General features: G+C 41.0%; 1 protein-coding gene across 1 annotated transcript in view; it reads right to left on the bottom strand.

Moving 5' to 3' along the window:
* LOC128703264 (nephrin-like) overlaps positions 1-22,500 on the bottom strand; it is a 148,969-nt gene that overhangs the window by 97,772 nt on the left and 28,697 nt on the right. Inside the window, exon 7 of the mRNA XM_070103241.1 lies at positions 16,763-16,922. Within this exon, the coding sequence (XP_069959342.1) occupies positions 16,763-16,922 (160 nt within the window). The remainder of the gene's footprint in view (positions 1-16,762; positions 16,923-22,500) is intronic.

Raw genomic sequence — 22,500 nt, 5'->3', positions numbered from 1 at the left:
GGTGATAAAGTTCCACTCTGGGTGATAAAGTTCCACTCTGGGTGATAAAGTTCCACTCTGGGTGATAAAGTTCCACTATAAGGTCGTTAAATGAAGGTCCTTCCACTGCTTAAAGAGTATTCAAGAGTATGAGAGCCTTCTGCTTTTCTATCGTTGACTTACACACCTAGATAATACACCAAAGTTCTCAGTCTAGACAGCTTAGAAATTATGACAGAATTACCGACAAAATGTTAGGTGGCTGGACACAGATGCAGCTAATTTGACAATTTACTGTAGCAACGTTTCGCTCTCCAGGAGCTTCATCAAGCCGTAACAGGTTCACAAAACTTGTGTAGAGCGAAACGTTGCCACAATAAAATGTCGTATTAGCTGCATCTACATTCATTTTTCTAACAATAGACAGATCTCAGTACTTAGCATCGCTGTGGATTTAAAACTGCTCTGCTATCTGTCTATCTCACGGCTTTGAGGGGACTTGAGCTAGAGCTCGTCACAGCCACGCTGACGGGAGACTCGTCTGTAAAAGCTTGAATTTGTTGTCACAGTGGTGCATAAATATACCTAATCGGACGAATCTTTAGCCAGCTGGTCCAGTGGCTAACGCATCGGTCTGGAGTTTTATGATTGATCGCGGGTTCAATCCCCGCCCGTGGTATGGTTTATCCCACGTGATTTCACACCTTTACATTATCAATAATAATTCATAAAACAGGGGTAACCAGAGGCGGAAAAAGATCGGCTCTGATGGGCGTAGCTTCATGACCCACCCAGCCGAGATCTTTGAAAAATGCGAGTCGCGTCCTCACCGCGAAGGCTTGAGTGTGGGAAAAAAAATTCTATTTCTTGTTCCGGCTCTAAGATGACCCGTCCAGCTTCGTCTCCTGAAGAGGAGCCGGTGACAAAGGCCACCATTATCCCAGCACCGACGCTTTCAGGGCACCTATTTACCACAGGTTCGGAGGAAGGGAGGAAGATGATTCTCTCGCCCTCACGGTTAGAGGAAGGAAGGGGAAGGGAAAGGAGTGAGGTTGGGAGGAGATTAAAGGGATAGAGGACCAACTGAAAGCTTCGTTGATTTCTCGAAGGAAAAGTGCGATATTGGAGAAGAAGCGAGGAGTATTATGTTTTCTCTTGTGAGAGGATCGAGTCACAGCTCTAGGCCCAGCCTCTAAAGGGAATCGAATCTCAGCTGCTGGTCCAGACTCTAAAGAGGATCGAAACACAGTTCCTGAACCAGGATCTTAGAGGGTCGACTCATGTTCCAGGCTCGGAACGTCGTCGTGCGGGTTATTTGCGTATTGCTCCAGCCACGGTATTGTACTTTTGTCTTCTTTATACATAAGTATCTTTTTCACATCAGTATATCTTGATAAATCTGTATACAGAGCCATTTTCTCCCCAATAAAATCCTGTTCCCTGACATGTCAATTCTCCGGACATGAACAAATCTGTATACAGAGCCATTTTTTCCCCAATAAAATCCTGCTCCCTGACATGTCAATTCTCCGGACATGAAGAAATCTGTATACAGAGCCATTTTTTCCCCAATAAAATCCTGTTCCCTGACATGTCAATTCTCCGGACATGAACAAATCTGTATACAGAGCCATTTTTTCCCCAATAAAATCCTGTTCCCTGACATGTCAATTCTCCGGACATGAACAATTTTCTCTTTAAAACAACAACATACATATCCACGGGTGGGAAAGAAAACACTGAAATTCTCTCACCTCCAGGACAAACATCTTTAAAACACCTGTTTTGCCTTTAACCACTCAAAGAAACACTTGTTTAAAAAACCTCACTGTGTACCCAGCTCAACTCTCGCCCACACCCGCAGAAATTAGTGCTCAAAACAATGTATTTTTAGACGAAGCGATTTGGTACGCAGAGAAACAAGTCCCCCGGCTGGAAATATCACGTTGCGTCATGGACGACCCTGTAGACGGCAAGACAGGTAAACATAGGAACATGAGAATGGAGGAACACTACAGAAGGTCTACTGGCCCATACAAGGCAGGTTCTTATCGAAACCATCCCTGTATTTGTCCAGAGTTTTCCTAAGGATATCCAAGGATTTGCTTCCGTAACTCAGACACTAATCAAACCAAGGCTTTACCTCTCATATATTTGTAAACAGGCAGACAGGCAGAGAAACTGACAGAGAGAGAGAGAGAGAGAGAGAGAGAGAGAGAGAGAGAGAGAGAGAGAGAGAGAGAGAGAGATCGCCCATAACAAAAAAGACTCGCGAGAAATATAGAGAGAGAGAGAGAGAGAGAGAGAGAGAGAGAGAGAGAGAGAGAGAGAGAGAGAGAGAGAGAGAGAGAGAGAGAGAGAGAGAGAGAGAGAGAGAGAGATGGCCCATAACATGAAAGACTCGGGATAAATATAGAAAGAGAGAGAGAGAGAAAGAGAGAGAGAGAGAGAGAGAGAGAAAGAGAGAGAGAGAGAGAGAGAGAGAGAGAGAGAGAGAGAGAGAGAGAGAGAGAGAGAGAGAGAGAGAGAGAGAGAGAGAGAGAGAGAGAGAGAGAGAGAGAAAGAGAGAAAGAGTATCGCTGTAATGTCGTCTACATTATTCTGTCGTAATGCACTTACTGAGTGCTATGTTTTCTTATTGTTCACAATTCACAACTCTCTCTCTCTCTCTCTCTCTCTCTCTCTCTCTCTCTCTCTCTCTCTCTTTTTTCTCTCTCTCTCTCTCTCTCTCTCTCTCTCTTTCCTCCGCTATCCTCTATTTACTACCATCTGTGTCATTTTTGCTGTGAACCACCAGTGTAAGAAGGGAAGTAAGAAAAACAACGAAACAAGGAAAACAAATTAGGAAGGACAGGAAACAAGTAAAGCAAAGAAGCAAGAAAGCAACGAAAGTCAGGAAGAAAGCAAAAAAAGAAAGCAATGAAAGTCAGGAAGAAAGCAATAAAGAAAGTAATGAAAGTCAGGAAGAAAGCAATAAAAAAAGCAATGAAAGTCAGGAAGAAAGCAATAAAGAAAGCAATGAAAGTCAGGAAGAAAGCAATAAAGAAAGCAATGAAAGTCAGGAAGAAAGCAATAAAGAAAGCAACGAAAGTCAGGAAGAAAGCAATAAAGAAAGCAACGAAAGTCAGGTAGAAAGCCAAAAAGAAAGCAATGAAAGTCAGGAAGAAAGCAATAAAGAAAGCAATGAAAGTCAGGAAGAAAGCAATAAAGAAAGCAACGAAAGTCAGGAAGAAAGCAATAAAGAAAGCAACGAAAGTCAGGAAGAAAGCAATAAAGAAAGCAAAGAAAGCAACGAGCAAGAAACACACAGAAAGCTAAATTCACTTTCAAAGCTACACAAAAAAAATATCCTCAAACAAATTTGAGAATAAACTACAGGATGGAAAAAAAAAACAGTATAGCGTGATTCTTTATTGACTACGTTTCGCCCACAATTGACTTTACCAAGTCTCAAAAAGATCCTTATCTCCAGCACAAACTTCAAACTACGTTTAACCCCACCCTAGACCAATATTGGGTCTTCGGTCCTCTCTGGACCATAATCAATTCATAGCATTTCAGTTTTTACCTTCCTTTATTCCCTCTCTTCCTGCTTTCACTTATCTATTTCCGATCCCATTTACCCGGATTTCCGGCAGCAAATTCTTCTGGCTTGGTTAAGCGGTTAGGAATTCTGGCCAGAACTTACCACTCAAATGGCTCGACTTCAAACTAATAAGTTCTTGGGAAAGCAACTCAGAGAGTTTCCACATTAGGGGAAAGAACTAGGTCAGCTGGGAGCTCAATACTTGCTGAGAGAGAGAGAGAGAGAGAGAGAAAGAGACAGACAGACAGAGATGAGAGAAAATGCAGAATCACATTGCAGTTATACTTAAGTCTATAAGATTCAGCTATTTTTTTTAACTTGGTTGAAGTGGAGTGAAGTGAAGTGGGCCAGGAGCTGTGAATCGACCCCTGCAACCACAACTAGGTGGGTACATCAGCAATGTGTTGCTATATTTTTTCTATATGAGAGTTGCATTGTGGCAACACCAGCTGTGTGTTGCTACACTATTATATGTGATAGTTACATTGTGGCAACACCAGCAGTGTGTTGCTACACTATTCTATATGATAGTTACATTGTGGGAACACGAGCAGTGTGTTGCTACACTATTATATGTGATAGTTACATTGTGGCAACACCAGCAGTGTGTTGCTACACTATTCTATATGATAGTTACATTGTGGCAACACGAGCAGTGTGTTGCTACACTATTATATGTGATAGTTACATTGTGGGAACACCAGCAGTGTGTTGCTACACTATTCTATATGAGAGTTGCATTGTGGCAACACCAGCAGTGTGTTGCTACACTATTATATGTGATAGTTACATTGTGGGAACACCAGCAGTGTGTTGCTACACTATTCTATATGATAGTTACATTGTGGCAACACCAGCAGTGTGTTGCTACACTATTATATGTGATAGTTACATTGTGGGAACACCAGCAGTGTGTTGCTACACTATTCTATATGAGAGTTGCATTGTGGCAACACCAGCAGTGTGTTGCTACACTATTCTATAAGATAGTTACACCTTGGCAACACCAGCAGTGTGTTGCTACACTATTCAATATGATAGTTATATTGTGGGAACAAAAGCTATCTATACTTCCCTATCACACACCTCCACATAAAATGGATACACAGCCACATACCGGGTTTAAAAATCAAAGGACTGTGGATAGTTATGTATTTTTATGGCATTCTGTAGTTAAATCTGTTTGGCAAACGAAAAAATGATTGAATTTTATATATTTTGCGAGATTTTGACTATTGTACAGATGCCGAAAATTTGGTTGTGAGTTGATAGATGGGTGAACGGGATTTTGAGAAGGTGGGTGGATGATCAGCGGGTGTGGGAGGGTAGAGTGGGTGGACAGGAATGCTGGGTGGGCTGGGAGAACCCACCAGAGTGCTCAAGTTAGTGGCTGGTATGTAATTAGACCTGCGACCAGAGACAACGCTATAGCCCACCCTCCAGCCCACCCTCCAGCCCACCCTCCAGCCAACCCCAAACCCCACTACCCACACCAACCCACCTCTCCGTTGTCAACCCCCCACACACCACCTCCGCATATGAACACTTACATAGTTAGGGAACTCTGGTCGAGAATCATTATTATTATTATTATTATTATTATTATTATTATTATTATTATTATTATTATTATTATTATTATTATTATTTCATAAAACTCTCTCACCAATTCTTCTCTCCCTCTTTCCTCTTTATCTCTCACTTTTCCTACCTCCCTCCTTGTTCCTCTTCCTCTCGCTCCCTCCCACACTCTCGCCCTAAAGACTATAAATCACTTAGATAATTTATCGCCCTTACTCTCGTTTTTATCATAAATTATTTAAGAAATTACATGTCAATTTAAATCAAATCGTAAATAAAACAGCTTACATTACGTTGGGAGAAATATATATATATATATATATATATATATATATATATATATATATATATATACATATATATATATATATATATATATATATATATATATATATATATATATATATATATATATATATTTTTATATATATTTATTTTTAAAAATATATATATATATATATATATATATATATATATATATATATATATATATATATATATATATATATATATATATATATATATATATATATATATATATATATATATATATATATATATATGTCAAAATGAATATGTAAAACTGGTCAATTAGCAAAAACTCATTTAAAATTAAAGTCCTTTCGAAAATTTTCTCTTATAGGTTTAAAGATATATTTTTTCATTAATGTTAATGTAAAAAATTTTAATTTTGCTCCAAAAGGATCTTAGAAAACTTACCTAACCTTATTGTAACAAGAACAATTTATTTTAGCCTAACCCAACTAAATATATTTTAAATACGTTTACAATAATTTAATACTAAACAAACACAATCAAATATATTTTTTTCGTTAGGTTCAGAATGATTTTGACGAAATTATTGCATACACAAATTTTCACTTGTCTTATATGGCAAGATGATGAGCGTTGCTATTTAAGCCAAGATCGCAAGTTCTGCCTATTCGGCATTTGACATATATATATATATATATATATATATATATATATATATATATATATATATATATATATATATATATATATATATATATATATATATATATATATATATATATATATATATATATATATATATATATATATATATATATATATATATATATATATATATGCAGTGTTTCTATAGTAATTCCGGATTTAAGAACATAAATTCTCAGAGCATTAAAGGCTATGCTGGGAGGACACTGGGAAGTACAGATCCGTGCTCAAGAACGGGATCATCAGCAGAATTTAATTCCCTGATTCGGATTCAGGAGAATTTAATTCCCTGATTCGGATTCAGGAGACAAGAACGACAAATCCCAGAGTGTGGATAATGTTTCCGGCTCAGGTTGCTGTCGTCTCGCATAACGAAGGTTCAGGTTCCTGTCTGATCCACTGCCCCGGGATAATTTCGTGTTGTAATTCGCCGTTGAACGTTCGTGCCCTCACGAAGGGTTCAGTTATAATTATTATTTTATTATTATGATTTTTTTGCTCTTTCATTATAATAATAATTACAATTATAAGTAATCATAATAAAATAAAATAATAATTATACTATTACTACTACTAAATAATAATAATAATAATAATAATAATAATAATCTGCCTCTCGCTTTCATGTATTTCCTTGTGTTCTGTTGGACAGACTTAATTTCGAGCAAACTGCCTAATTTAATGAATGTTAATGACATTTATATACTGAATTTAAGAAAATAGGTGAAGCTTTGGCCTGAGGATGGTTCAGGACGGAGCGAAACGTCTTGTTTCACTCCTAAAACCGAGTTTCGGTAAACTGTTCCAGCTACAGTAATAGTGACTCGTCAATCTCTTCACATACATCTTCCCCGTTTCGCCTCTTATCCAGCCTCTCTCTCTCTCTCTCTCTCTCTCTCTCTCTCTCTCTCTCTCTCTCTCTCTCTCTCTCTCTCTCTCTCTCTCTTTCTCTTTCTATATTCTTCTGATTCTTGGTTTCGACTGGAGGATTTTGTCCCAGTATTACTGGATCAGCATTCACCTTCTGTTTGGTGGTAATGGTGCGGTTATTTTCCCCATCTCAATGTCTGCCACGAAGCCTTATATCTCCTTCAGGCTTATGTCTTCCCCCGCACCTGTTTTCCTGCTTCTGTTTCCTCGTATCTGTTAGCTGTTCTGTTATTCCTGGATTCGTGGGAAGGCTTTCTGTTAGCCAATTTTTTCCCCTGTCATAGTTGTGACTCGAGTTAATTCCTTAAATTCCTTCCATCCTAAGACGTATTGCCAGATATCCTGCCACTGTTTACCTTGTAGTAAATAGGTACCTAGGTGTTAGTCTCCTTACACCTGCTGCCGCTTTTTACCTAGCAGTGACAGGTACCTGGGTGTTAGTCTCTTTACACGTGCTGCCACTGTTTACCTTGCAGTAAATAGGTACCTAGATATTAGTTTCCTTACACCTACTGCCACTGTTTACCTAGCAGTAAACAGGTCTCCATACACCTACTGCCACTGTTTACCTAGCAGTAAACAGGTCTCCATACACCTGCTACCACTGTTTACCTAGCAGTAAACAGGTCTCCATACACCTGCTACCACTGTTTACCCTGCAGTAAACAGGTACCTAGATATTAGTTTCCTTACACCTACTGCCACTGTTTACCTAGCAGTAAACAGGTCTCCATACACCTGCTACCACTGTTTACCTTGCAGTAAACAGGTACCTAGATATTAGTTTCCTTACACCTACTGCCACTGTTTACCTAGCAGTAAACAGGTCTCCATACACCTGCTACCACTGTTTACCTAGCAGTAAACAGGTCTCCATACACCTGCTACCACTGTTTACCTAGCAGTAAACAGGTCTCCATACACCTGCTACCACTGTTTACCTTGCAGTAAACAGGTACCTAGATATTAGTTTCCTTACACCTACTGCCACTGTTTACCTAGCAGTAAACAGGTCTCCATACACCTGTTACCACTGTTTACCTAGCAGTAAACAGGTCTCCATACACCTGCTACCACTGTTTACCTAGCAGTAAATAGGTACCTGGATGATAGTCAACTGCGTTGAGTAGAATTATACCCAAGACACAACTGGCTATTAAAATACGCTGAGGCAAGAAAAAAAACACTCTTAAATCAGTAAGGTAATCAAGCTTCTCCACCAGCTTGTAGTTCCCATTTCAGCTTGAAATAGGTATATTAAAATCCCGTAGACAGAGCAGGTCTTGAGTACTGCAAAGACCATTATGCTAAGAAAAGGGGCATTAGTTTATGGGTCCATGCCACTGAGGTCTTTATTAAAAGTTCGATATAGTCTTAAAGGTGTGATAACTAGGAGAGAGAGAGAGAGGGAGAGAGAGAGAGAGAGAGAGAGAGAGAGAGAGAGAGAGAGAGAGAGAGAGAGAGGGAGAGAGAGAGAGAGAGAGAGGGAGAGAGAGAGAGAGAGAGAGTTGGATCGTCTGACCACAAGGCTGTTTTTACCACACTTAAGATCCCAACAGAACGAGGTGAGGAGTCCACACGCACAACCTGGCTATGGGAAAGAGGTAATTGGCCAGCCCTTTGCTCTGAGCTCGCCACCACCGACTGGAATGCTCTTCTCCAGGGGGATGTTGACAACCAAGTGAAAGCCTTCACTGGACACATCCTTAATCTGCAACAAGAACACATTCCTCACCGGCAATATGTGACAAAGCCTACAGATCAGCCTTGGTTTGGCTTTCGTTGTAGAGAGGCTGCTACTGCTAAGTACAAAGCATGGCGAAGGTATAAGAGACATCCTACCACCTATAACAGGAACTTGCACATGCAAGCCTGTAGGCATATGGGTGATGTTCAAAAGTGGGCCATTGCTAAATGGGAGTTGGACACTAAAAGAAAGCTAGCATCAGGTAGGTGAGGTCCAAAACCTGGTGGTCCCTGGTCAAGGACAGACAAGGTTATCTGCCTGATGAACTTATTCCACCTCTAAATCGACAGGATGGGACCACCTCTACTAGTAGTCAAGAGAAAGCGGACCTCTTTGCTGAACACTTTGCTACCAAAATGCAAGTTCCTGATCCAGCAAGGGACCCTCCTTGGCTAGCTGCAAGAACTGTGTCAAAACTGTCAGGTGTGACAATAAGGCAGGAGGAGGTGCATTTCCTTCTTAAATCACTTGACCAAGAAAAGGCTGTGAGGGCCCAGACAAGTTGGAGCCCAAGATTGTTGAGAAGATGTGCAGACCAGCTAGCAGCACCTCTAACTCGCATCTTTCAGCACTGCCTAGTACAGTGCAAATGGCCCTCTCCATAAAGGAAAGAGCAAATGTAGTCCCTGTTCACAAAAAGAAGAGCAGAGCAGAAATCAGCAACTACAGACCAGTGTCACTCCTGTCAATCACTGGTAAGATCCTTGAGACAATAATCTCAAGACAAATGACAGATTTTTTTGACTACCACTCACTACTTTGTGATCGTCAATATGGCTTCAGGAAAGGTTACTCTGCTGCTGATCTGTTGTTAAACCTCTCCACTAAGTGGCACCAGTCACTGGATGAATCCAAAGTCAGCTGTGTGGTAGCACTGGACATTGCTGGCGCTTTCGACCGGATGTGGCACCAGGGCCTCTTAGCAAAACTTCAAGCACTGGGGAATTGCAGGCTCTACGCTATGTCTCCTCAGTGATTACCTTCATGGTAGATCTCAAGTGTAGTCCTCAATGGAACGGAATCAGCAAGACATCCTATTGGGGCAAGCGTTCCACAAGGAAGTGTGCTGGGTCCACTGTTATGGAATGTCTACTTCAACGACCTTCTTCATCTCATCCCAGAATCACATGCATATGCAGACGACTGTACACTGACATTCACTTATCCAAGAGAAGAAATGCCAGCTGCTCTAAGCTTACATCAATCACCAGCTGAGAGCTATATCAGCTTGGGGAAATAGATGGCAAGTAACATTTGCACCTGAGAAAACGCAAATGATGATCGTCTCTAGGCACCATGATGGTAATGCTGGTGCAGTAGTAAGGATGAATGGGAGGATGTTGGCACCTGGAGAAGAAGTTGATATCCTTGGGGTGAAATTTGACTCCAAACTAACCATGAAGAACCATGTTGTAAATCTTGCAAACAAGGCAGCCAGGAAGCTTACAGCACTTCGCCGTATCTCGCATCTGCTTGACAGTAGGGGTTGCAAGATACTGTACGAGGCACAAGTACGCTCACACCTTGAGTATGCTCCACTTTCTTGGTTTGCCTGTCCCCCTCTCATCTGCGACTGCTTGACAGAGTAGAGAACAGAGCAAGACGTCTCATCTTCTCGCCTGGACCGATCCTGGATGGATCTGTCATTTCAGCAGAGCCTTCAACATAGGAGGGATGTGGGTGGCCTTACTTATGTACAAGGCCAATATTGTCAAAATACCACACTTGGATCCACTTCGAGGACAGCGCGAAACAAGCTTTTATGCCACAAGACGGGCAGAAAGCAGCAACTTCACTCTGGCTGTACCCTTCTCCAGAACATCACTCCATCTGAGATCATACATACCCAGGATGACTCGAGTATGGAACACATTCGTTCAGCATAATGATGTCAACGAGATAACGTCAGTTGATCAAATGAAAATGCTGGCCCACAGATGGCTCCAACTTCATCCTGTTCCCTACTTGTATGTCTCATAACAATAAAAATGCTTTCAAATGAGCTGATGTAGGTAACAGCCTCTTAGGCTTGTCAATAAAGTTAGGAATCCTTAACCTGTAAATAGCTTGTCAATAAAGCTAGGGATCCTTAACCTTGTACAAACCATGTGTAGAGAGAGAGAGAGAGAGAGAGAGAGAGAGAGAGAGAGAGAGAGTGAGAGAGAGAGAGAGAGAGAGAGAGTTAGAGAGAGAGAGAGAGAGGGAGGGATCCTTAACCTTGTCAAACCCTGTGTAAAAAAAAAAAAAAAAGAGAGAGAGAGTTATGCTGTAAATAATGCTGTGAATGATGCTGTGAATGATGGCGTGAATGATGCTGTGAATGATGCTGTGAGTGATGCTGTGAGTGATGCTGTGAATGATGCTGTGAGTGATGCTGTGAGTGATGCTGTGATTGATGCTGTGAGTGATGCTGTGAGTGATGCTGTGAATGATGCTGTGAGCGATGCTGTGAATGATGCTGTGAATGATGCTGTGAGCGATGCTGTGAGTGATGCTGTGAATGATGCTGTGAGTGATGCTGTGAATGACGCTGTGAGCGATGCTGTGAGTGATGCTGTGAATGGTGTTGTGAGTGATGCTGTGAATGATGCTGTGAGCGATGCTGTGAATGATGCTGTGAATGATGCTGTGAGCGATGCTGTGAGTGATGCTGTGAATGATGCTGTGAGTGATGCTGTGAGTGATGCTGTGAGTGATGCTGTGAGTGATGCTGTGAATGATGCTGTGAATGATGCTGTGAGCGATGCTGTGAGTGATGCTGTGAATGATGCTGTGAGTGATGCTGTGAGTGATGCTGCGAATGACGCTGTGAGCGATGCTGTGAGTGATGCTGTGAATGGTGTTGTGAGTGATGCTGTGAATGATGCTGTGAGTGATGCTGTGAGTGATGCTGTGAATGGTGCTATGAGTGATGCTGTGAGTGATGCTGTGAATGATGCTGTGAGTGATGCTGTGAATGATGCTGTGAGTGATGCTGTGAGTGATGCTGTGAATGATCCTGTGAATGATTCTGTGAGTGATGCTGTGAGTGATGCTGTGAGTGATGCTGTGAATGATGCTGTGAGCAATGCTGTAAACGATGCTGTGAATGCTGTGAATAATGCTGTGAATGATGCCATAAATAATACTGTCGGTGTTGGGTTCACGATTCAAATTCTGTGGATATAAAAATTCCGGCAATCTAAGGTCAAGCAAACTAGAGAATTTATTAAAAAAATGAAGCCATTGGCATTTAATTGACGATTTCAGGGAGTTAAACCTCAGCTTAAGTCCCTCCAATTTTTTAGTCTTACACTTCTCGCATCTTACCCCCTGTCGTACCACACCTTAAAACTGCGTATACTATATGCTTCCACCTCCTACTCCTCCCCTGAGTCGTCACCACTTAATGACAACACAACACAATAGCACCCCGCGCAACACCTGTTAACACAGATGTAGGGGATTGCCAGTGTAGACTAAGGCAGAGTGCCTGGTGCTATGTGCAATATTAGCCAGATGGGACCTGAATGCATGCCACCACACGTGCAACATGCATTCTAATTACAAACTGAAATAAAGCAGATAGAAGGCAAGGTGGTAATAATAATAATAATAATAATAATAATAATAATAATAATAATAATAATAATAATAATAATAATAATCATGATAATAATAATAATAATAATAATAATAATAATAATAATAATAATAATAATAATAATAATAATAATAATAACAACAATAATAATAATAATAATAATAATAATAATAATAATAATAACAACAATAATAATAATAACAATAATAATAATAATAATAATAATAATAATAATAATAATAATAATAATAATAATAATAATAATAATAATAATAATAATAATAATAATAATAATAATAATAATAATAATAATAATAATAATAATAATAATAATAATAATAATAATAATAATAATAACAATAATAATAATAACAATAATAATAATAATAATAATAATAATAATAATAATAATAATAATAATAATAATAATAATAATAATAATAATAATAATAATAATAATAATAATAATAATAATTTCAAAATATATTCCTTGTTAATGTATAAAGTTAAATGTTGGATAAGCATCTGGGGAGGATGAGATTACCACTAAGATGCTGGAAGTAAGTTGAGATAAGTGTGTGTGTGTGTGTGTGTGTGTGTGTGTGTGTGTGTGTGTGTGTGTGTGTGTGTGTGTTATGTGTGGTATTTTGTTGGGACTGATTACCTGAAACTCCTCATCTTCCAATGTTCCTCTCTGTAAAGGACTGAAGAAACCACTGGCAGGCGACACGTTTTCTTAATAAACATTCCCATATGTTGCAAAAGTGTCCCAGTCTTCAACTTGTTGATGTTCTAAGCAATTTACATCACTAAATGGAAATCACCTAAAATATCTGAATGACTGACGTCAATTGGTTCCATGTTTTGTGGTAAGTTTGGTCAGAAAAAAAAAACTTATTTTTAAGTAACAAACACACATAGACGAAGATCAAATTTACTCTGAATATATTTTTTTTCGTTCCTCAGCCCTGGTGCCTCTGTGTGAAGTGAAGGCTAGAGAGCTTTCTCTCTCTCTCTCTCTCTACATCGGCGGCCTCCCACCAAGGCAGGGTGGCCCGAGAAACAAAAACTTTCACCATCATTCACTCCATCACTGTCTTGCCAGAAGGGTGCTTTACACTACAGTTATAAAACTGCAACATTAACACCCGTCCTTCAGAGTGCAGACACTGTACTTCTCGTCTCCAGGACTCAAGTCCGGCCTGCCGGTTTCCCTGGATCCCTTCATAATTGTTACTTTGCTTACACTCCAACAGCACGTCAAGTCCTAAAAACCATTTGTCTCTATTCGCTCCTATCAAACACGCTCACGAATGCTTGTCGGAAGTCCAAGCCTCTCGCACACAAAACCACCTTTTGTCAGCATAGTTGCTGATCCCCTACATTTGTTGTATAGCTTATCTGAATATCATAGTTAGTACCATCCATATGTTTTACATACACGACCCCTTTGCTAGGCCTAGTGACTAGTTTGTATGACGTCATGTGACGCTGTTGTAAGCCCTTCGCGCCTGGGATCCTCCTCAGTTCCCGGTAATCCAAGCAGGCGATAGGACAGGCAAGCTGGGCCTCCCTCTTCCACGCTCTGCAATATATGTGTTACCATCCAACAAGTGTGTTTAACTCTAACCATCATATCTCCTACGAACCCCCACGTCACTTTATCCCCTCCCTCCAACCTTCCCTAGGCCGACCCCCTACCCCACCTTCCCTCCACTAAGATTTATACACTCTCGATGTCATTCTATTTCCTTCCATCCTCTCTACATATCCGATCCACCTCAACAGCCATTCCTCAGAATAATAGTTTTGGTAATCCCGCACCTCCTCCTAATGTCAAAACTACGAATTTTCTGCATTATATTCACACTTTACATTGCCCTCAGACATGGTATCTCCACTGCCTCCAGCCTTCTCCTTGTTGCAACATTCACCACCCATGCTTCACACCCATATATATATATATATATATATATATATATATATATATATATATATATATATATATATAGTATATATATATATATATATATATATATATATATATATATATATATATATATATATATATATATATAATGTCCAGGGATTCGTGTTAAAATGTTGGACGTAGACAATGTTGGAGTCCATTAAAGTCCATTCTGGAGAGGTGGAAAAGTTTGTGGTGACTCCATTACAATTTCTTCCTCACAACAACAACAACACCGCTGCACCACACATCACTCTCCACTCTCATTGAAGGTTACAGGCATGACAAAAGCTGTGTGTCCGCCGTCCGTGGAGAAAGAGAGTTAGAGGAGAGAGAGTTAGAGGAGAGAGAGACAGAGAGAGAGAGAGAGAGAGAGAGAGAGAGAGAGAGAGAGAGAGAGAGAGAGAGAGAGAGAGAGAGAGAGAGAGAGAGAGAGAGAGAGAGAGAGAGAGAGAGAGAGAGAGAGAGAGAGAGAGAGAGAGAGAGAGAGAGAGGTTTCTCTCCCCTTACAAATATAAAACCTCTCCCCTTACAAATATAATACGTAAGTTTTTCTTCGACTGAGTAAGATATGTCCAAGAATTGTGTATCTGTATTACTGAGACATTTCGCCTGTTCAGCAGCTTTCTTCAGTCGAATATAGAGGTGCCTTAAATATGGCTGACAGCAGAAGCAGTAAAGAAATATATATGTAATAATCTGTCCCTCAACTACGAGTAAGTAATTCTGAGGTGGTCAGTCCCTCAGCCTTCACAAGAGTTCAGCTTTATAGCTCCTGGGATTAACTCTTTTCTATAATCATACGAATTTCGATAAATTTTCCTTAGTATCAAATACATAAATCACACCTTTGAGCCCGAATGGGTCTAGTAACGCTCTCGCTTGAACTTCAAGAATTACTTTTCAATCTCAAGCATTAGCAGCAATATTTTTTTCGGACGCCCCAGCACGCTCCCGTTTCCACAGGGCTAATCTCCAGCCCCTTTTTCCGTTGAAACATTCTCTTAGTCCATCAGTAGCATCTCCAACACAAAAGCATTCCAACTAGCTCTTCTCCTACACAGACCCGTTGATACCGGAGCCTCCAACACAAAAAAAAAAAACATTCTCACTAGTACACTCCAACACCATCACATTCCCACCAGCTCTTCTACACAGTTTTATTCTTACCGGAGCCTCCAACACAGAAAAAAGCATTAGTACTAGCACATTCCAACACCAACATATTGCTACTGGCCCTTCTCCTACACAGACGCATTCTCACCTGGTTTCTCCATCTCCCTCCTACACTGGCATATTCACCAGCACCAGCCACAGCGCCTTCAGACACAAGCGTTTTCGTTAGCATTTCTCAAACACTCTACCAAACGAGATGCTCTGGGCTCCTTTCCTTTACTCTCTCCACCACCCGTCTTCTTCTCCTCCTCCTCCTTCTTCCTCATTCTCTTTCCCCTCCTTTCTCCTTGCGTTCTCCACTTTCCCCTCTCCACCTTTAACCGTCTCAAGCACAACCAGACTTCAGAATCTCTTTCATCAGTTACCTGTCTGTGAGTAGAGGGAAAACGACAAGGATTTTCCTGAGTGGCTTTCTACAGGTGTGTCCCAAGTGGCTACGTGACAAGTGACTGTAGGATTTTCTCCTATGGCTTTCTACAGGTATGTCAATACGACGTAGTGTACAAAAACCTTTTTTGGAGATGACAATCTTGGAGGTCAGTTTTGGAGGCCTGTCATAGTGGACTGGTAAGCCAGTAGAAGGCCTTGGTCAGATGACCAAAAGGTCGAACTGCAGGGTCAGCATATGACTAAAACTCAGGAAACACTTGTCCTGTTTCCTGACAATTCTTACCTAACCTAACCTAAGTATGGGGTGCTGTTATATCCCATTCTCAGCTACCATAACCATCATTATAACCACTACCATCACCACAACTACCATCTCTCTCCCTACCTTACCGCCCACCCGTCTCTCACATGGTAGGGTAAAGGGTCCAGGAGCTTGAGCTCCTGACAGAGGGAATTAGGGGCAGAATAACAATATACGAATTTCAAACAATCCATTTTTAAGCATCAGTAATACCATAAAAAAATATACATAGCGGTCGTATATATATATACATACATATATATATATATATATATATATATATATATATATAGATATAGATAGATATATATATATATATATATATATATATATAAAACAGATAGGATGAGACGTTCTCGAGTTACGGGCAAAATAAAATCCACAAGTTGATGGGAAAAAAATAATCAGACAACGTCTTGAAGATATCCCTTGAAGGGATACCTTTAAAGGGATACCTTTAAGATATATATTGTTTTAGAAGGTATCCCTTTAAGGGATACCTTAAAATAAAGATGAAGGGGGAGTGGGTGAGTACTTACATTTGATAGCGATGTGGATAGTGTTGCTGTGAGCGTCTCCCTCTACGTTGGACGCAACGCACTGGTAGCGTCCGGAGCGCTGGCGTCCCACTCGCTGTAAGGCAAGAGTGGCTTCACTCACCAGTACTCCTGCACTCACGTTGTGAACCAACTCTTCACCCTGTAAGGGAGACGTTATGTGGTTAGTGCAGAGAGAGAGAGAGAGAGAGAGGGAGAGAAAGAGAGAGAGAGAGAGAGAGAGAGAGAGAGAGATACCTGTGTCAAATATATTGTGAGCTACCTCTATCCTCTGGAGGAAAGATTTATGAAAGGGAGAACCCAAAAGAGATAGAAAAAATAGAGAGGGGATAGGGCGATGGTTAGACTATCATTGCGTACTATGTACTATCTCCCCTACGGTAGGAAAAAGGGAGGAAAGGAAGCGGAAGAACTGAATGAGAAATGAGGAAATGGGAGACAGGATATATAGATGGAAAACGTAGGAAGGAAATAATCAATTGGGGGGAAAAATGTGCGTGAGGAAGGAGTGTGTGTGTGTGCGTGTGTGTGTGTGTGTGTGTGTGTGTGTGTGTGTGTGTGTGTGTGTGTGTGTGAGAGGATGATCTAGCAAGAGCATCAAACAGCAGTTTGATGTAGGAAGATAGCACACATGTAGGAAGTTTGGTGTAGGAAGTTTGGTGTAGGAAGATAGCACACATGTGTCTCCTTGCAAACAGCAGTTTGCAAGGCGACACATGTGTGCTATCTTCCTACACTGCATCTAGCAAATAACATTGAACATGCATCTTGCATGGAGCCAGGTCGTGACCTGGAGGTCACGACCTGATCATTGATGGGCGAAGCAGAGCAGTGAGGGGCTTGCCCATATGCTAATGTGCTCTTTGAGGCCTGATACTGCTGTCTGTTGGAGCAGGTTGGCAGAGGCTCTCAAACAGTATTGTTGATTTCATACCAGGGACAGAGTGTGTGTTTGCTAGGGTAGGGATACTACACTCCACTACCATCCTTCAGGCCTTGTCTATCCCCGAAGGTATGAGAGAATGCATTACCTGTCATCAGTTTCATGCCAAGGATAGACAGAGAGAGTATGCTAGAATAGGGATACACTCCACTACCAGCCTTCAGGTCCTGTCTATCCCCAAAGGTATGAGAGAAAGCATTACCCGTGATCGGTCTTCTCTATCCCTTTCCAAACTTTCCACTCTCAACTTTTTCTTGTCGGCGACTTTACCTTTGGTGCTACCCCCTCACGGAAGCAATAAAATTAAACTTGCTGGCATGACTTTCCGAGGTCGGGAGGAGCTTGTACCCTTAGGCTAGTGTTGTTGTTGTTGTTGGGGTTTATAGGGCCACTGACAGCGTACGCCGTATCGAGCCCTCTCAGGCGAGTGGACCAGACAACTAGGCAAGGCGGGAATCTACCCTGATACACTCCTGGCTTGTATAACTAGACGTGCTGTTGGAGTATGAGCAATGTAACATTTATGAGAGGATTCAGGGAAACCGGTTAGCTGGACTTGAGTCCTGGAGGTGGGAAGTACAATGTCTACACTCTGAAGGAGGGGTGTTAATGTTGCAGTTTAAAAACTGTAGTGTAAAGCACCCTTCTGGCAAGACAGTGATGGAATGAATGATGGTGAAAGTGTTTCTTCTTCATTTTCAGGTCACCCTGCCTTGGTGGGAAACGGCCAATGTGTCAGTAAAACATAAAAACATTAGTTGTGAAAAGGAATCTTCTCTGGCAATTGTAATGAACGTGTGTGTGTGTGTGTGTGTGTGTGTGTGTGTGTGTACCCTGTCAATCGTATCTCCATAGGGCACTGTATTAAGATTACGTTTTGCTCTGAGTAGAGCTTTATCAAGCTTTGACGAAGCTCTGCTGTGAGTGAAACGTAGTTTTTAGAGCATGACTCACGAAATCGTAATGACGCGATTACAAACAAACTATACCACGGGTGAGGTTAGAACCAGCGATCAGAGAGTCCAGTGGCTAGCGCGTCGGTCTGGAGTTCTGAGACTGATCGAGGGTTCTAACCCCACCCGTGGTACGGTTTATTTACCCTGTACATCGTGTCTGTTTTTCACCACCTCTAACAACTTCAGCTTGACGCAGTAGTAGATCAGTAGACAGCACCATCCAGAGAGGCACTACCGTCCTGGTCACCTTCCATCTGCTGTCTCTGGTCGCCTAGCAGTACATAGGCGCATGACTTTTAATCTCCTTACATCTGTTTCCGCTGATTTTCTTGCAATAATTAGGTACCTGGGTGTTAGTTTCATTACATGTGTTGTCTCTGCTCACTTTGCAGTAAGTAGGTATGCTAAAATAAGATTATTTGCAGATAAAACAGATTGTTTTAAGGAAGTTTTAAGACTAGTTTTGTTTTTCATGTAAATATCTGTAATTCAGCTTCGTGGAACACTGGTGTGTTGCAAGCTAAATTAGCCAACAGTATCTAGGTGTTTCAACAGATGTTTAGCTGGAGTAGCAGCCAATCAGTGTGGCACACTGTTGGTTTTTAACGGGTTGTAAAGGATCATTCAGGCTGAAAGTCATTTGTCCTCCACCAGTAAAGATTACTTTAATAACGGTACTAGGGACTGAAGAGAACTTTCAGTGTATATACACTGAGGACCCAGTAGTGTCCAGTAGAAGAATCGGAGCCAGGAGCTATGAATCAACCACAATTTGGGGAGTACACACACAAAACAATGTGTTGAGTGAAGTGAGGTGATCATAAAAGACTGACCCAAACCATATGACGAGAGTGAAAGCTCTCTCTCTCTCTCTCTCTCTCTCTCTCTCTCTCTCTCTCTCTCTCTCTCTCTCTCTCTCCTCTCTCTCTCTCTCTCTCTCTCTCTCTCTCTCTCTCTCTCTCTCTCTCTCTCTCTCTCTCTCTCTCTCTCTCTCTCTCTCTCTTGAAGAATTTACGCACATTAGTATTTGCCTTGACGAGAAATGCAGTAATTTCTAAAAGTTAAAACTTAGAGTTAGAAGATTATAAGGAACCGTAAACCCGGTTAAGAGACTTCAAAGGTACACACACACACACACACACACACACACACACACACACACACACACACACACACACACACACACACACACACACACACACAGATAGAACTATCTACTATCGACCTTAAAATCTATCGTGTATCTATTTCTATCTAGATTAAGGACTATCATCTATTTTCTAGTTGTATGGACACGCCTGGCATGGGTCAGTAGGTCTACCACAGTGCTCCTTCTTTCTCACGTTATTAAAGCCATGGATAGAAAAGCAAAAGGCTCTCTTAATATAACAGTTTCTGCAGCTGTCCAAGACAGCAGCTGGGACTGAGGAGTTAAACTACTGTGTGTGTGTGTGGAGTTCTGCCCGAGTGCTGCTGCCAAACATTTACCAGATTACTAAAAACTAATCTAGTTTAAACTTGCTATGTACTTTCCGAGCGTGCAAATTACTACGTTAAAAACTTTCCTACACTAAATCACAGGTCACTGTCGAAAAGAAAAAAAAAAACTTTAAAAACTTTACACTGTGACTTTCCGAGACGTAATTCGGTTATTCAAGAAAAACTTTTGGTTTATTCCAAGCAAATTTAAGTCGCGTTTTAAGAGTTATCTCAGCCCCAAGTTTTTTTTTTTTGGATCTGCAAGGCTGAGGGACTGATTGCTCCATATTCCACTGTTTTCGTATACCATCTCTGTGTTGAACTGATAAAGCCACTGGTGGGCGAAACAGTATTGAATACTATAATTGCAGACTGCCTCTCAGTCTGGCGACGTTTTGCTCTGTGTCCACCTTTATCAAGCTCTAAGCAGAGCGAAATGTTGTCCCAATGCAAGCTTGTGTTTTTTGTATTTAGGTTTATTTCTGAAATACGACATTTCGCCCTATGGGCGGGGTATTTGTGTAGGGTTCTATAGGCCTAGGCAAAAATAATCTCCGTGTTTACTAGACTAGCCTATGATAGAATCATTTGTAAATGTAGGTTTGGATGCTGCTCTTCCTTCCGTCATCTCAGGCCGGTGGGATTGCCGTCTTAAGACGATCCAGTGCCCGATCAGTTGGGCTGTGGTTCGTGCGCTGGATCGCGTGCTTCCAGCAGTAGCAGCCTGGTTTTCCAGGCTCTGTTCCAGCGGGAGTCCTGGTCAAGAACCGGGCCGCGGGGGGGTGGTGTTGACCTTGTGTTGACATACGCTCGTCTTTATGCCTCATGTCTAATCTTCCACGGGTGCAATAATCTCATTCTTCCATTCGAGGTGCTAGTCATGTCTATTTCTATCCTCACCTCTCAACCTTGTGGCTAGAGAGTGAATCAAACGGAGAATATACACAGAGAGGCGTTTCCCTTTCAACTCCTTTGCCCCCAAAGTTCATCTGTAATCCCTTCCATGACATTGACGTATTCCTGACTGGTGGTAAACGGGTTACATGCAGCCTTAATGACCCTCGTGTAGTCAAAGGGCTTTAAACCCCATTAACCAGCCAATGGCTTACAAACATACTTCAAAAGCCATTGATATTGATATTCCAGTATTACCTACGAACTCACTTCTTTTCAAGATTGCTTTAGTTTTTAATTTTTTGATTGAGTTAGATTATTTTAAGCTTTATCATAAGCTTTATATTTTGTTTCATTAATTAATTCTGCAGTTGTTATTGACTCTTGTTTAAATTTTCATAAATTTAATGAATTATTTCTGTAGGAGAGTCGTTCCAGTCGCAGTTATAACATTATCTAGGAACATCTGTAAAATTAATGACATCTGGTAAACACCTGCACGTCTAGAAACCTGGTTTATACCTGCTAACATCTGCCTACACACACCTGCAATCTAGAAACCTCTATAAACGTTCTAACATCTGTCTACACCCATCTGCAAGTTTAGAAACCTCTAGAAACTTACTAACATCAGCCTAAACACACCTGCTTGGCTAGAAACCGTTATACACCTACTAACATCAGCCTAAACACACCTGCTTGCCTAGAAACCGCTATACACCTACTAACATCAACCTAAACACACCTGCTTGCCTAGAAACCGTTATACACCTACTGACATCAGCCTAAACACACCTGCTTGCCTAGAAACCTCTACAAACCTACTAACATCAGTCTAAACACACCTGCTTGCCTAGAAACCTCTACAAACCTACTAACATCAGCCTAAACACACCTGCTTGCCTAGAAACCTCTACAAACCTACTAACACCAGCCTAAACACACCTGCTTGCCTAGAAACCTCTACAAACCTACTAACATCAGCCTAAATACACCTGCTTTTCTAGACACAACAATTAAGTCCTACGTCTCTATGAAACAAACCGAGTTTAATTTCATTTCAGCATAATGCTGAAGTCTCAGTAGTTGATAGTCTTAACTTCAGAATATAATGATGCTCTCGGGGACAGAGGAGAGGGTGAGGATGTACTAAATAGGTAGCGTTTAATCTTCAATGCGATGGCTTACGTTGGCGATATGATCTGTAATTAGGTGAGGTGATTAGTCTTGCTTACTATGGTTACTGATGATGTGTGAGATGATGTGAGTGGTGAATAACTTAGGGATCAGTTATTGCTCCTACTCCTCTTTCTTCTCCTCCTCTTCTTCTTCCTCCTTCTTGTCATGCTCTACGTTTTGTTTTTCTTACTTCTTTTTTCTCTTACTAAGACTTGTTTTACTCCCGGTTCTCCCCTCATCTTCCCTCAAATCATCCACCTTCCTCTCTT

This window comes from Cherax quadricarinatus, chromosome 85, assembly GCF_038502225.1.
Source record: "Cherax quadricarinatus isolate ZL_2023a chromosome 85, ASM3850222v1, whole genome shotgun sequence".
Classification (NCBI taxonomy): domain Eukaryota; kingdom Metazoa; phylum Arthropoda; class Malacostraca; order Decapoda; family Parastacidae; genus Cherax; species Cherax quadricarinatus.
Note: the sequence above shows the minus strand (reverse complement) of the source record. Positions and strands in the feature narration are given on the sequence as shown.